The following is a 15,604-nucleotide window of genomic DNA, read 5'->3' on the forward strand; positions in this document are numbered from 1 at the left end:
AGCTCAGCCATGATCGAATGGGAGAGCAGACTCGATGGGCCGGATGGCCTCATTCTGCCCCTGTAATCTTATGGTCTAAAAGGTGGGTGCAGAGGATGGCAGCAGCAGGAAGATTTAAACGTTCTAGAGAGGAGTTAACTCAGTTTATCTCCCCCCACACGGTGCTGCCAGGCCTGCTGAGATTTGTCAGTATTCTCTGCATTTGTTTCAGAATATCGAAGGGAATTGGGACAATGCAGTAAACTACATAAAGCTCCTGAGGCCAGGGAGCTTGATAGGGGAAGGCGAGTTGGCGGGAGCGGCGTGAATCTGACCATTGAGAGCAGGACATACTCCCACCAGCTACAGCCCACACCTCCCTCCTCCCAGGGTGCAGTCACCAAACCTTACCAACACCTCCCCCATCCCGATGGGAAAAATGGGGCGCCCACACTGAACCTCAGGACAGAGAAGTTACGCTAAGTTTTATTCAGACACTGTTCTTGAAAACATTGGGAACAATGCACTTTCACCAGACAGAGGATGCTGGAGTAACTCAGCTGGTCTGGCAACATCTGTTGAGGAGAGAGAGAAATGGAGTTAACATTTTGAGTCCAATATGATTCTTCTTCAATCTCAGCATTTCCAAACATGAGTGATGCTGCCCAGGGATGCACAAAGTGTGCAGTCACATTTGACTGATCCTTCTACGACAACGGTTTCAGGGAGCAAAAGAGACATTTGCATCATATTGTTAATGGTCTACTTTCCCGCATTATGTGGCTTTCGCTGCCTTGGCCTGCAATCATTGACCATCCCAAATTGGCTTTGGGAACAGAGGTTTGCTTTCCAGGCCTAGGGACAATGAAATAGAGTCTTTACAGGGAGTAAATTCCATTCCATTCTCCCAGTTCCACTGTCGCATCTGCTCTGATAATGCCAAATTCGACAAGGGAGCTTCCGAAATGTCCACCATCTTCCTCAGCCAAGGATTTCCCCACCACCCATGGTTGCCAGGGCCCTCAGTTGGGTCTGACCCACCTCCTGCACTTCAGCCCTCACCCCCTCTCTCCCTTTCCACAACAGCGATAGGGTTTAGTGGTTAGCACCGCTGTCTCATTGGTGCCAGGGAGCTAGGTTCGACTCCAGCTTCAGGTGACTCTCTGTGTGAAGTTTTCACATTCTCGTCATGTCTGTGTGGGTTTCCTCCAGGTGCTCCAGTTTTCTCCCACAGTCTAAAGATATGTGGGTTAGGTGGATTGGCCAGGCCAAATTGCCCATAGTGTGCAGGATACACGGGCTAAGTGGGTTAGCCATGGGAAACGCAGGGTATCAGGGACACGGTGATTATTGAGTTAGGTGGTACGCTCTTCGGAGGGTCAGTGCAGGACTGATGTGCTGAATGGCCTCTTTCTATGATCCTACAACAGCTCAGCTCACAATACTACTGGAATATTATTAAATGCTGCTGGCCTCCTTTAAGACAATGTTCCAACAACCTCAAAAATTGGAGGTTTCAAAATACAGAGTGTGTCTAATTGAATGGTTCTGCAACAAGGTACATTTGGATCACTGTCAGAGGCCATGGGTTTATCATACCTTGAGCTGTTGAATTAACCTAGTTGCCCATGCACCACCACTATTCCCACCCAGAGCAACCCCACTAAGCAAGTTTCCCAGTATATTCAAAACCGATGATAGTCTTCCGATCTCTGCTGGATGATGAGGAGTTGGCAATGATGGGGAACAGCCATATGCGGTGCCATGTCATTAAGTGAGGACAGATTTGATTTTGGGTTAAGCTATTGATTAATGACAAAATGATTTGGGGTCACCGTCTTGCGCAAGGAGATGCCTCAGATTCTAATGAAGAAGGGAGATTCCGATATTCAGGACCAAAATTTGTGCCTTCAAATCCTTCTATGGCCTCAGACTTTTGTACAACTCTTTGCTTACCCATTATATACTCTTCCAGCCTACAACATTATTCTAGTTTGCCTTCTTCTGCATCACAGCTCATACCTCCTGCCAATCTCAGCCCCTTGCCAATTCCATCCTAATTATTGTTCGGGACGCCTCCAGCTGCCTAGCCCCTAAATGTCTCTGTACCTCTCTTTTCTCATTTCCAACACTCTTTCTTGACCAAGACTTTTGTTCCCTAACCTAAGATCCCATTCTGTGGCTCAGTGTCAATCCTTGTTTCCTCTTTGGCTTCTTGGGATGCTTTGTTATATTAAGGGCTCCACGTAAATGTAAAGTAGTCACTATGGACGACATGACTCCCTGGTTTCTTGGCATCCCACAGGGGAGAGACCGGATGAAGTTACTGAGTTGTACAATACTTTGACTGTCTACACTCAGCATTCCTGACATCATAACATCCTTGAAGGACCCTGCACTGATATGTAGCAATTCTCAACTGGCAGGAATTTTAGAGCTTCAGTTGACAACCAACAGAGATTAAATTACCAGTTAGGACTAGAAATCGCTAAAGTACCACAGCTGTGAGCTGAAGCAAATATTGTGTTCGGTGGCCTTTGATCAGATATGAATTTTAACTTTTTTTTTAAACATTCATCAAAACTTCCATCAGAAATAATTACTCGTCCTGAGTTGGTTTTGACCAGGGCTTCCCAAACTGTGCTTCAAGATGAGATTTTAACATGGAACTTGGGTGGAAAGCTAACTGCTGTTGGTCCCTTTAAATTCTTAGATTTTCTATTCATTGGTCTGACCTAATGGACTACTGTCTGGGGCTCAGTTGTTGCTGTGAGAAAATAAGCCAGTGCACGTGTTTTGTTTTCCCATCTGCCTTTCCAGCAATGCACCCAAGTTAAAATTGCAAACACATCTCCTCACTCCATTGCAACAACAAGAACTAGCTCTCCCTCCCCTCCCGTCCCCACTCGCTGAAGCCTGTCCCCCATTTCTCAACAACTCCTATCCCCAACACATTTCCCCGACCGTTTTTTCACCCTGCGGTCACCCGAATTCCGAGGTTGTGAGACGTTAAAGTGAGGTCAGAATGTTAGGGAAGTATTTCTTTAGACTGAACAGTTTGCTAGGTCATATCAGATGGGCAGAGTGGGAGGTAAACAGATTGGCACAGGACTGATGTCACATTCATAAAAAAATAAATCGGTCAACGTGACCTCTTCCCTGAAGGACCCATGTGAATCTGGTTAGGTGTGTAACTACAGTCAGAAATGAAATTCTTTGCATATTTTGAAAATTTACTCTAAAGATTACAGAACCTCTACTAGCCCAACTACATTTTAGCGTGCAACATGTCTGTGACAACTAATAATACAACATTGGAGTCACTTTTACTGATGCCAAACTCTTAATAACTTGGGTTATTTGTTTTATTTCCAAAGAGTTCAAATTCTCAGATTAGCAGGACAGGGTTTGAACTAACAAACTATTAATAACATCTTTTTTTAAACCATAATAAGCTCAGATTCTCACACTAGCATGATGGGGTTTGAACATGAGAAAGAACCTTCCCCTTTTTTTCCCCCCTCATTTGTTTTCCCATCGCCTTGTCAGCTTTAGTTCTGTGGATAGCAGCACTACAGCACAAACTCAATCATGACACACAGCCTTGTACTGGGGAAGTGATGCCCTGCCTTCAGATGTGACAGTGAACTATGTTCCTCCCTGCCCTCTCAGGTGGCTAGTAAAATGGGAGACAATCACCCTCTGTCACTAAACAAATGGCTCAGACCTACAGATAGGGGAATTTCAAATCATAGAATCCCTACAGTGTGGAAACAGGCCCTTCGGCCCAACAAGTCACACTGACCCATCCCCCTATAAATCCACCTCATCTAAACATCCCCTAACACTACGGGCAATTTAGCATGGCTAATTCATCTAACCCACACATCTCTGGGCTGTGGGAGGAAACTGGAGCACCTGCAGGAAACCCACAGAGACACAGGGAGAATGTGCAAACTCCACACAGACATTTACCCGAGGGTGGAATCGAACGTGGGTCCCTGATGCTGTGAGGCTGCAGTGCTAACCACTGAGCCACTGTCACCCCATCATTGGCATGTTTAAAGTTTGTCTTGATAACAGTAACCACATGAATTTTCTTAAAAACCAGACTGCGGATGCTGTGAATCAGGAACAAAAACAGACGTTGCTGGAAAAGCTCAGCAGGTCTGGCAGCATCTGTGAAGAAAAAACTCAGGTAACTTTTCAGGTCCAATCATCCTTCCTCAGAAATGATCTGTTTATGGCTGAAAAGCCCAACCGATCCACTCACATTAAGAAAGACACATGGAATTTCCCTACAGTGTGGAAGCAGGCCATTCGGCTCAGTGAGTGCACACCAACCTTACGAATAGCATCCCAACTTGACCCACTCTATCCCTGTGACCCTGCATTTCCAATGGCTAATCCATCTAGCCTGCACATCAGGAGGGAAATCTGCCATCCTTACCTGGTCTGGCCTACACGTGACTCCAGACCCACAGCAATGCAGCTGACTTTTAACTGCCCTCTGAAATAACCTAGCCGAGCATTCAATAATTGCTGGTCTTGCCATGGGTGCTCAAATCCCGCAAAAAAAAATCCAGAGTCTTTTCTTGTGAAACTCTGGAAAAGCACGGAATTCTGCTGGACTGATATTCACTCCCAAATCAAATTGCTGCATCAGGTTGATAATTTGTGGCAGCTTACTGTGTACAAACCTGCTGGTGTGTGTGTGTGTGTGTGTGTGTGACAGTGTCAGAAATGTGCAAAAAAAAAAATTTAAAGTGCTTCAGAGATTTTGAGGTGTTGAAAGGTGTGTTTCAAGTTTTTTTTTAAAATCTGTAAACAGGAATTCTCAGGCTTTAAAAAAGTGACCTCCATCTAAAACCGCCATATTCCCGGTAATTTACAAGTGATCTTTTTTGCCCCTTCTCCCTTTCTAAAATCAGAAATAGTTTTCTTGTGCGTTAAAATTACACTGTGTTCTGGAAATTTAGTCTAAAGATTACAGAAATTCTACCGGGTCACCTACATTTTAGTACAAAGCATGTGTTTGATAACTGTGTGTAACAACTGATATACAACCAAACCAGCTGTGTGCAAGGCAGTGAGCTAAAACGGCCGGTTTAAATTGTTCAATGGACAGTGACATTTACCCAAAAGAATTTTACTGAGAGGAATTTCGAAGTGGGAGTTCATTTTTTGTTTTAAAATAAAAACTCAAAGTAATCTATTTTCCCCAAATATGTCAATCACCTAAATATGATGTCAGTGATAACCTAATGCAACAGAATTTAAACAGAAACCCATGCATTATCATAATTGTCTGCTCTTCCACAATGATCTTCTTCCAGTTAAGGCTAATTTTATTCATCGGTGATCCCACCACACAGTAGCCAAAAGGGGTGATCCAGTTTTGTGTGACAGCTACACATGGCTCTCGTATATGACCCGAGGGGTTTTCCCAATCACCCCTGGCGTCACAGAGTTGCTGTTCTCCGCTAAGACAGAGGTGGCGCAGTTGGCTTTTTCGGTGACCACCGTCACAACTTTGCCGGCACTCTCCGTCACCGTCAGCCCGACCTGGGGGTTACTTTCTATGGGTGCTGGCACCGCCACCGCCTCCTTGGCCTCTTGCTCTGGTTGGCAGGCACCGACCGGTCGGCTCTGCCCCTCTCGTTTATCCCCAGCCGTCAGAGGGTGCACCGACACCTTGATCGCAATGTGCTGGGGCTGCTCGTGCAAAGATGATTCGTCTGAGTCCCCTGCTGACGAGTTACTGCGTTTTAAAGAATTTGGTATCGAGTACACCTCATCTGGAGTTTCCTGACTTGCTGGTCCAGCTCCCACATAGATATGGCTCGGCTCCTCCATGCCCACGGCTTCCATTATCTCCTCCACGAACATCTTGCAGTTCATGATGAGAGGGGGGAGTGGGACGCTTCTGGCAAGCTCCTCGATGTAGCGGGCAAACTCCATCGTCTTAAACTGGGTGACTTTGGCCAACTCCAGGGTTTTGGCAGAGGTGATGATCGGGATACGCTTGGCAATTTCAAAGGCCTTTTGCAGTTTCTCCGCTCCCTCGGTCCTGAAGAACTCATTGATGGCTTTCTCGGTCTTCTTGAGATGACTGCTCATCATGCACAGGCGTGTGATGTTCAGGATCATCACAATGGTGAATGCAACAAGGCAAACAATCATATAGTATACACCCATATCCCCCGAGGTGAAGACGACTCTCAGAGTCACAGTGTAATTGACACTGCCATAATGGTTCGAGGCTACACAAGTATACTTGCCTCGGTCACCAAACGAAACTGTGGTGATGTTTAACAGTCCACTGTCCGATATCCAACAATTTTCTGGTGAAACAATAGAGAAAAATCCTTTAAATCATTCAATCAGGAAAGCGATCACTAAATTTAAATTTAAAAATCTACCCTGCATTTATGGTTCCCTCATGGCCTCTGCCATTTAGAAGGACAAAGGCAGCAGATACTAAGGAACACCGCCAGCTCCAAGTTCCCCTCCAAGTCACTAACCATCATGACTCGGAAATATATTGCCGTTCCTTCACGGTCACTTGGTCAAAATCCAGGAATTCCCTCCCCTAAGGCATTGTGGGAGTAGCAACAGCACATGGACAGTGGCAGCTCACCCCCAGCTCTCAGGGGTAACTGGGGGTGGGTAATAAATGCTGGGCCCAACCCAGTGATGCCCACATCCTACAATTAAATATTTTAAAAATCTCTGTCCTTCTAACTTCACGTTATCTACAGGCGGGTGACATTGAATTTGTGAGAATATCATTGGATTTGCAATCCAAAGGCACATGGCAATAATCCAACCCTCTGGGGATACGGGTTCAAGTTCCACGATGGCGGGTAGAGGAGTTTAAATTCAATGAATAAATCAGGGATTCATGGACTGTGAAACTGATTGTTGTAGAGACCCACCTAATTCACTGAGATCTGCCATCCTTAGCTGGTCAGGCCTATATGTGACCCTGGACTCACAGCAAATCTGACTTGAGGTCAGGATTACTATGGATGGGCATCAAATGTAAACCTTGATAATGACAGCCTCTACCCATGAAAGTTTAACTGAAACATCCTTGTTGCTGAACAAAGTGCTCCTGTTTGGAGCACTTCACATTGTTCTATATCAGTCACTAGTCTGCCCAACCAACTGGTGTGTTCAAATCCATTAATGTTTTTGTGTTGCATTTTATGCCAGATACAAGAGTTTTGTACCATAGGCAAATCTAACCACCCCGATTGTAACTCCTGCTCCCAGATTATTAGTAAAACTATTAAACTAAACAACCTCTGTCAGAACTCACAAACAATATTCTCCTAGGGTGGCAGAAATAATTGTTTCACTAGACTTTGTCTATGCCCGCCTTTAAATATATTTACTGATTCTCACTTCCTGTTTCCAGTTAACAATATTTTTTTTTAAAATTGTGTAAAATTGGCCAATTTAAACAACAATCCTAGGCCCAGGCTGTCATTATTTTTAAAAATAATGACACCCTGGGCCTAGGATTGTTGTTAAATTGGCCATGACACTGGACGGTATGGAACTTTGAAATAATTTGCGTATCTCCCAAGTTCACTTCTGTCACCAACCTCAGTTGTTACAATATTCCCCAAATAATCCATAAGGCAAATTGATAAAACAGCAGGAATAGGCTACATGGTCTGTTCGGTCTGGTCTAGGCTTTCGTAAGATCACAGCTGCCCTTTCTTCTCAACACTAATTTCCCCCTGATCTTCAGATTCCCTAATTCCAAGAGATAATTGTTCAAACCTGTCCCACATTAGGCTGCAACATTAAATTAGATCAGATCAGGTGACTTGAACACCAAAAACTGTTGCAAAATCTGCTAACAGTCTTCAGGCAGGCTCCTTCAAACTGACAATGGTTTTCACATACTCGGCAACAACCCAAAGCATCTTAGTTTGTGGACACTGTGATTACAGTCATTGTAGTAATGTAAAAAGTCTATTTGAGTATTTCAATGTTCCACAAGCAGCATTGTAATTAGGACCAGATAGTCTGCTATTATGACCCCAGGAAGAACTCCAATCTTTTTTAATAATATGCTCACGGGATGTGGGTGGTGCTGAATGGACCAGCATTTATTGCCCATCACTAAATGCAGAGGGTGAGGGTGGAGTGTTAAGAGACAACCACATTGCTGTAGGCCTGGAGTCACATCTAGGCCTGACTAGGTAAGGATGGCAGTTTCCTTCCTGAAGGGACATTAGTGAATCAGATGGTTTTTGTTTTAAAAGCCAAAATCAGCAGCCAGCTCTTAGATTAGAGATAATGGGAACTGCAGATGCTGGAGAATCCAAGATAATAAAATGTGAGGCTGGATGAACACAGCAGGCCCAGCAGCATCTCGGAGCACAAAAGCTGACGTTTCGGGCCTAGACCCTTCATCAGAGAGGGGGGATGGGGTGAGGGTTCTGGAATAAATAGGGAGAGGGGGGGAGGCGGACTGAAGATGGAGAGAAAAGAAGATAGGTGGAGAGGAGAGTATAGGTAGGGAGGGGATAGGTCAGTCCAGGGAAGACGGACAGGTCAAGGAGGTGGGATGAGATTAGTAGGTAGGAGATGGAGGTGTGGCTTGGGGTGGGAGGAAGGGATGGGTGAGAGCAAGAACAGTTTAGGGAGGCAGAGACAGGTTGGACAGTTTTGGGATGCAGTGGGTGGAGGGGAAAAGCTGGGCTGGTTGTGTGGTGCAATGGGGGGAGGGGACGAACTGGGCTGGTTTTGGGATGCGGTGGGGGAAGGGGAGATTTTGAAGCTGGTGAAGTCCACATTGATACCATTGGGCTGCAGGGTTCCCAAGCGGAATATGAGTTGCTGTTCCTGCAACCTTCAGGTGGCATCATTGTGGCACTGCAGGAGGCCCATGATGGACATGTCATCTAAAGAATGGGAGGGGGAGTGGAAATGGTTTGCGACTGGGAGGTGCAGTTGTTTATTGTGAACTGAGCAGAGGTGTTCTGCAAAGCGGTCCCCAAGCCTCCGCTTTGCAGAACACCTCCACTCGGTTCGCAATAAACAACTGCACCTCCCAGTCGCAAACCATTTCCACTCCCCCTCCCATTCTTTAGATGACATGTCCATCATGGGCCTCCTGCAGTGCCACAATGATGCCACCTGAAGGTTGCAGGAACAGCAACTCATATTCCGCTTGGGAACCCTGCAGCCCAATGGTATCAATGTGGACTTCACCAGCTTCAAAATCTCCCCTTCTCCCACCGCATCCCAAAACCAGCCCAGTTCGTCCCCTCCCCCCACTGCACCACACAACCAGCCCAGCTCTTCCCCTCCACCCACTGCATCCCAAAACCAGTCCAACCTGTCTCTGCCTCCCTAACCTGTTCTTCCTCTCACCCATCCCTTCCTCCCACCCCAAGCTGCACCTCCATCTCCTACCTACTAACCTCATCCCACCTCCTTGACCTGTCCGTCTTCCCTGGACTGACCTATCCCCTCCTACCTCCCCACCTATACTCTGCTCTCCACCTATCTTCTTTTCTCTCCATCTTCGGTCCGCCTCCCCCTCTCTCCCTATTTATTCCAGAACCCTCACCCCATCCCCCTCTCTGATGAAGGGTTTAGGCCCGAAACGTCAGCTTTTGTGCTCCTGAGATGCTGCTGGGCCTGCTGTGTTCATCCAGCCTCACATTTTATTATATAGCTCTTAGATTAGATTTTGTTTCTAAATTCCAGAATTTCTGCTTTTACCGTGGTGGGATTTGAACCCAGACACCAGAACACTAGCCTAGTGTTGTGGATTATAGCCCCAGCAATATTACCACAAATAAGATTGTGGGATTTTTTACATTTACTAATGGAGGAAGGCCAGGTCTCAGGTGAAACATCACCTCTGGCAATGCAGCATTTTTAACGACTGCCCTGGGTCATAGCCTGCAGGGAGACGGTGGGATAGCAGTCATGTCATACACCTCTGCATTAAAAATATTCAATGATCTAGCCCCACTACATTCTGAGGTCGAAAGTCACACAACTCCCAGGCGAAAAAGGTATCCTCATGGTTGTCCTAAAAGGTGACCTCCAATTTTAAAGCTGTCTCTTGGATTGGACAAACTTGGTTTGTTTTCATTTGAATGACAATGGATGAGGGGTTGGCCTGATAAATGTTTACATAATTACGAGAGGCATAGTTGAATAGTCAGAGCCTTTCTCTTGAGGTAGATGAGTCAATTACTAGGCAACAAAGATCTAGGTAAAAGTTTAAACAGATGTGAGAGTCATTTTTTTTTACAGAGAAGACGATGAGTGCCTGGAATATGCTGCCAGAGGAGTTGGTGGAGGCAAGTGCAACAGCAAATTTTAAGAGGCATTTTAACAGAAATATGAATTGGCAAAGAACAGAGGGACATAGACTGCATAGAGGCAAAAGGTTTTTAGTTTAGAAAGACATCATGAGTCAGTGCAAGCTTGGTGGGCTAAAGTGCTTACCCTTGTGCTGCACTATTCTTTGTCTCAGTTTTGGGCTTACCCACAAGAGATTATACCATGTCCACATCTAAGTTGACAAGGCCTTTCAGGACCTAATACATCAATCACCTCACTCTTCCAAACTCCAGTAGAATCAAGCCGAGTCTGCATGTCCTTTCTTCGTAAGACAACCCACTCATTCCGGGCATCAACCAAGTAAACCTCCTCTAATTCACTTCTACATCCTTCCTCAAATAAGGAGGCCAAACGTGCTCGCAGTATTCGAGATGTGGTCTCCCCATTATGACTGAGGAGTAACAGCCTTACTTTTATGTTCAAGTCCTCTTGTAACAAAGAAAGGCCTCTCATGAAGGCTTCTTTACTACATATTGAAACCTTGCATTTATGCAACACTCATAACTGAAGTAAAAGATCCCAAAATGCTTCACAGGATCATATTCAGGTCAACACTAATATTGAGCCAAAGTAGGTGAGTTTAGGATAGGCAACCAAGAGATTAGTCAATAATGGGTTGGATGGGTGGTTTGAGAAGCAGAGTGATGGCCAACGGTTGGGGTTCAATTCCCACCACTTCCTAAGGTTACCAGGAAGGACTTTCCTTCTCAACCTCTCCCCTTCACCTCAGGTGAGGTGATCCTCCTCCAGTCGTCTATCTCTCTCTCTTGATTTTTAGGAGTGGACTGTCCTCTGGGACTATGGTGACTATTCCTTTGCTCCTATAAAGTCATAGAGCTGTGCAGCATGGAAACAGACCCTTTGGTCCAACACAGACCTTCAATCCAGCTATCAGAAATGTGGAAGATAGGGAGACAGAGAGAGAAAGGTGGTGAAACAAAAAGACCTTGAGGAAGTAAGCTCAAGATTTGATTTGATTTGATTTATTACTGTCATATTTAGCTAGGTACAGTGAAAAGGTTGATTTGTGTGCAGGACGGACAGAGTGCATTAGGGTAATTGAACACAGCAAGGAATACAATGCTACAGCTACACAGAAGGTGCACAAAAAGCAAGATCAACATTAAATATAAAATAGGAGCTGTCCATTCAGAGAATGAAGGGAAGAAGTTGTTCTTGAATCTGTTCATATGTGTAAATAAACTTTCATACATTCTGCCTGATGGAAGTGGTTGGATGAGAGTATAACTAGGGTGGAAGGGGTCTTTGTTCATGTTTTCCTAAAGCAGCAGGAAGTATAGATGGAATCAATGGATGGAGTAAAGTGTTTAAGGCCTGCACTGCTACAGGCCAATGGTGAGGTGGAAAAAATGCGAGAAGTGAGAATTGGAAGAGGGTAGGGGGCTATAATATTGGAGAAGAGATAAAAGAAAGAAGGCTACAGTAGGAATTCTGAAAGTCGAGGCACTTCTGTTCTTATGGTAGCTTGAAAATGGGTTTTTTTGGCACCTTTACCTCTTTGATTAGTAAATCATCAAGCAAAGTGTTAACATCTGTCATATTTGCAAATCATTTGATGCAAATTAATAGGAGTTATGAGAATTTAATAATTGATGGATTAGAATGAATGTCGTAAAGATGCATTAATGTAGAACCTTCTGGTGTCCCAAAGCACTGTGCAACCAATTAAGCACTTCTGAAACACAGCCACAGTTGTAATGCAGGATAATGGCAGTGGATTGGCACACAGCAAGCTCTCACAATAGCGATTACATAAATGAGTAAGCCATCTATTTCAGTGATTGAGGGAGAAATATTGAAACATAGGAGCAATAGTAGGTCATTTGGCCCTTTGAGCTTGCTCTGACAGTCATGAAGATCATAGTGCGTTCCTGCTTTCTCCCCATTTCTTTTCATCCCTTTAGCTCCTCCTGCTATATCCAACTCCTTCTTGAAATCATACAATGTTTTGGACTTGATTGCTTTCTGTTAAAGTGAATTCCACAGGCTCCCCACTCTCTGGGTGAAGAAATTCCTTCTCATCTCAGTCCTAAATGATTTACCCCATAACTTCAAACTGGTCCCCTGGTTCTGGAATCTCCCTTCATTGGGAACATGTCTCCCTTCTGCTGGAATATCATAATTTTCTGAGATTCACCCACCTATCCCCCTCCCCCAACCATTCTCCTGAACTCCAGTGAATATAATCTAATTAATATAAATGACTTAACCTCTCCTCTTACATCAGCCCTGCCATCCCAGGAATCAACCTGGTAAACTTTCAGTGAACTCCCTCTACAACAAAAACAGACTTCCTCAGATAAGCAGAGCAAAACTGCATACGATATTCCAGGAGTGGTCTCACCAGGGCCCTGTATAAGTGCAGCAAGACATCCTGCTCCAATATTCAAATTCTCTTGCTGCAAAGGCCAACATATCATTTGCCTTTTGACTGCCTGCTGCACCTGCATACTTACCTTCAGAAAACACCAAAGGAACTGCGGACACTGTAAACCAGAATCAAAAACAGGAGTTACTGGAAAAGCTCAGCTGGTCTGTCAGCATCTGTGTAGGGAAATCAGAGTTCACGTTTCACTTCACGGTGACCCTTCCACATCGCTTACCTTCACTGACTGGTGCACGAGGACGCCCAGGTGTCAATGCCCATTTCCCTCTCTCAATTTATTGCCAATTCTGTTTGAACAATTTCAAGTTTATTCACAATGTACTGCATCTGCCATGCATTTGCCCACTCACTCAACTTGTCCAAATCACAAAGAAGCATCTCGACATCCTCCTCACAGCTCAGCCTCCCCCCAGCTTTGGGGCAGGGTGATGGGGAAACTCTGATTTTCTCTAAATATTACCATGGGGTCTTTTCTATCCACTTGGAAGCACTTTAGTTAAAAGCATCATCTGAAAAGCAGAACATCCGACAGCACAGTGTTCTTCCAATGCTGCACTACCAGTCCAGTTTGTGTGTTCCCCTAAGGTATTGACTCAGACACAAAGTTAACCTTGAACACGGTATCACAACATTTACATGGAGCACTCAAGGCTCCCAGCAACTTGATAATGCAGGAAACAGCTGCTAACGTCCCAATTCTGCAGTAGATGCCCATCTATCAAAGACGTGTGAGCAGAAGTCACAAGCCAGGGTAAAGAGATATTCCACAACACAAGGGAAGTGAAAAGCTCTTATGGAATGTAAAAAGATATTCATCGATTTGAGGCCATTTACAATGTCAACATGGCTCAGTAAATAACTTTTTTAAAATTCATTCACGAGATGTGGGCATCTCTGTCCAGGCCAGCATTTACGGCCCAGAATGCATTTGAGATTCAACCACATTGCAGTGGGTCCGGAGTCACATGTCAGTCAGACCAGGGAAGGTGGCAATTTCCTTCTCTAAAGGACATCAGTGAACCAGATGGGTTTTTTCGACAAATGACAACAGTTTCACGGACCCTTAATCCCAGATTATTTTTTAAATTCAAATTCCACCATCTGCCATGGCAGGATTCGAACCTGCATTCCCAGAACATTAGCTGGGTCTCTGTATTAACAGTTCAGTGGTAATACCACTCAGCCATCTCCTTCCCTGGGGAATAAATAAAGACAAACCAACCCCTGCCTTGGGACCTTGCCCGGATCCCCAAACTGAGGCTGTTTATGGAACCAGGTTTCACCCTGCTTGACTATTTTAAGAATCTGTCACCTTCAAAGTCCCTGGTCTAGCGTGAAACTCATTGGGATTCTCATTCTCATCGGAAGAATTAATGCAATTGACTGCGCCTCATGGTGACAGAGATTGCACATTTATCAGGCATTAATGCCCAGTCGCATTCCTCCTTTGCCCGGATGGATGACTGTCCCACTGAAGCAATTAGCAGGAATGCACAATCAGCAACAGGCTCCATAATCACATTCCTAGAAGACCTTCAGGCTACTTGAAAAAAAACACCAGGTAATGTGCCACAAGGGTCTCTGGAAAGTGCTAGTTTACAGCAACTTTCTTGCAATCTTGAGGAGGGGTCAACTGGGGTCACTGAGTCACTTATGCAGTTTAACTGAAGTGAAACGACACCTTCAGACTCAAATAGACTTAATCCACCAAAGCCCCATCTTCCCCATCCACCTAGCATTCAGGTTCAGTCCCAATATTTGTGTAATAGGAGTGCTTCCCCTCTCTGGCAGTTGCACTACATATTTGAGGTCAGCATTTCTTGGCTATTTGATTTTCAAGGATAGTTAAAATAAACTCTGGCCAACAAAAGACAGATTGACCTGAATGTATATAGAGACCTTCACAACCTCAAAATATCCCAAAGTTTTATAGCCAGTGAAGTAGAGGTGTAGAGCTGGATGAACACGGCAGGCCAAGCAGCAGAGGAGCAGGGAGGCATACATTTTGAGCCTAGACCATTATTGAAGGGCCTAGACCCTCTGTCAGCCTCCCTGCTCCTCTGATGCTGCTTGGCCTGCCATATTCATCCAGCTCTACATCTTGGTATCTCAGATTCTCCAACTACTATCTCTCGCCAGCCAGTGAAGTACTTTGCTATCAGAAATGTGGTGCCTAACCTGTGCACAGCAAGATCACATAAACAGCGATGTGATAATGACCAGAGAAGAACATAAGAAGCAGCAGCAGGAGCAGGCCCTCTGGCTTGTTGGGTCTGCTCCGCCAATAAGTAAGATCATTGTTGATCTTTTCATAGACTTAGTTCCACTTCCCTGCTCGGTCACCATAACCCTCAATTCTTTTGCAGTTCAAAAATCTACCTGTCTTTGCCTTAAAAACATTCAACAGAGTAGCCTCAACTGCTTCACTGGGTATGGAATTCCACAGATTCACAACCCTTTGGGTGAAGAAGTTTCCCCTCAAAACTCAATCCTATGTTTGCTGTGGTCTTCTAACTAAAGTTGGATGATGGATGAATAGAGAGAGAGAGAGAATATGAACATATGAATTAGGAGCAGGAATAGGCCACTTGACCCTTCAAGCCTGTTCAACTATTCAATAAGATCATGATCAATCTACATTCTTGCAACCCACAATAACCTGTCTCTCCTTCGTCAAGAATCTCTGTTTTTAACACCCAAAGACTGTACTTCCACTGCCTTTTGAGAAAGTGATTTTAAAAGACTCAAGCCACCGAGAGAAAAAAAAAATTTTATATGGACAACCCCTTGATTTTAAACTATGTCCCCCAGTACCAGATTCTCCCACAAGCGGGG

The 15,604-nt window shown here is 44.8% G+C and overlaps 1 protein-coding gene across 1 annotated transcript in view; it reads right to left on the reverse strand.

The window, feature by feature from the left end:
* Positions 1 to 443: 443 nt before the first annotated feature.
* mfap3l (microfibril associated protein 3 like) overlaps positions 444 to 15,604 on the reverse strand; it is a 37,770-nt gene continuing 22,609 nt past the window's right edge. The window contains exon 3 of the mRNA XM_048526888.2: positions 444 to 6,323. Within this exon, the coding sequence (XP_048382845.1) occupies positions 5,389 to 6,323 (935 nt within the window). The 3' untranslated portion in view covers positions 444 to 5,388. The remainder of the gene's footprint in view (positions 6,324 to 15,604) is intronic.

The sequence above is a fragment of the Stegostoma tigrinum genome, chromosome 3, assembly GCF_030684315.1.
Source record: "Stegostoma tigrinum isolate sSteTig4 chromosome 3, sSteTig4.hap1, whole genome shotgun sequence".
NCBI classification, from domain to species: domain Eukaryota; kingdom Metazoa; phylum Chordata; class Chondrichthyes; order Orectolobiformes; family Stegostomatidae; genus Stegostoma; species Stegostoma tigrinum.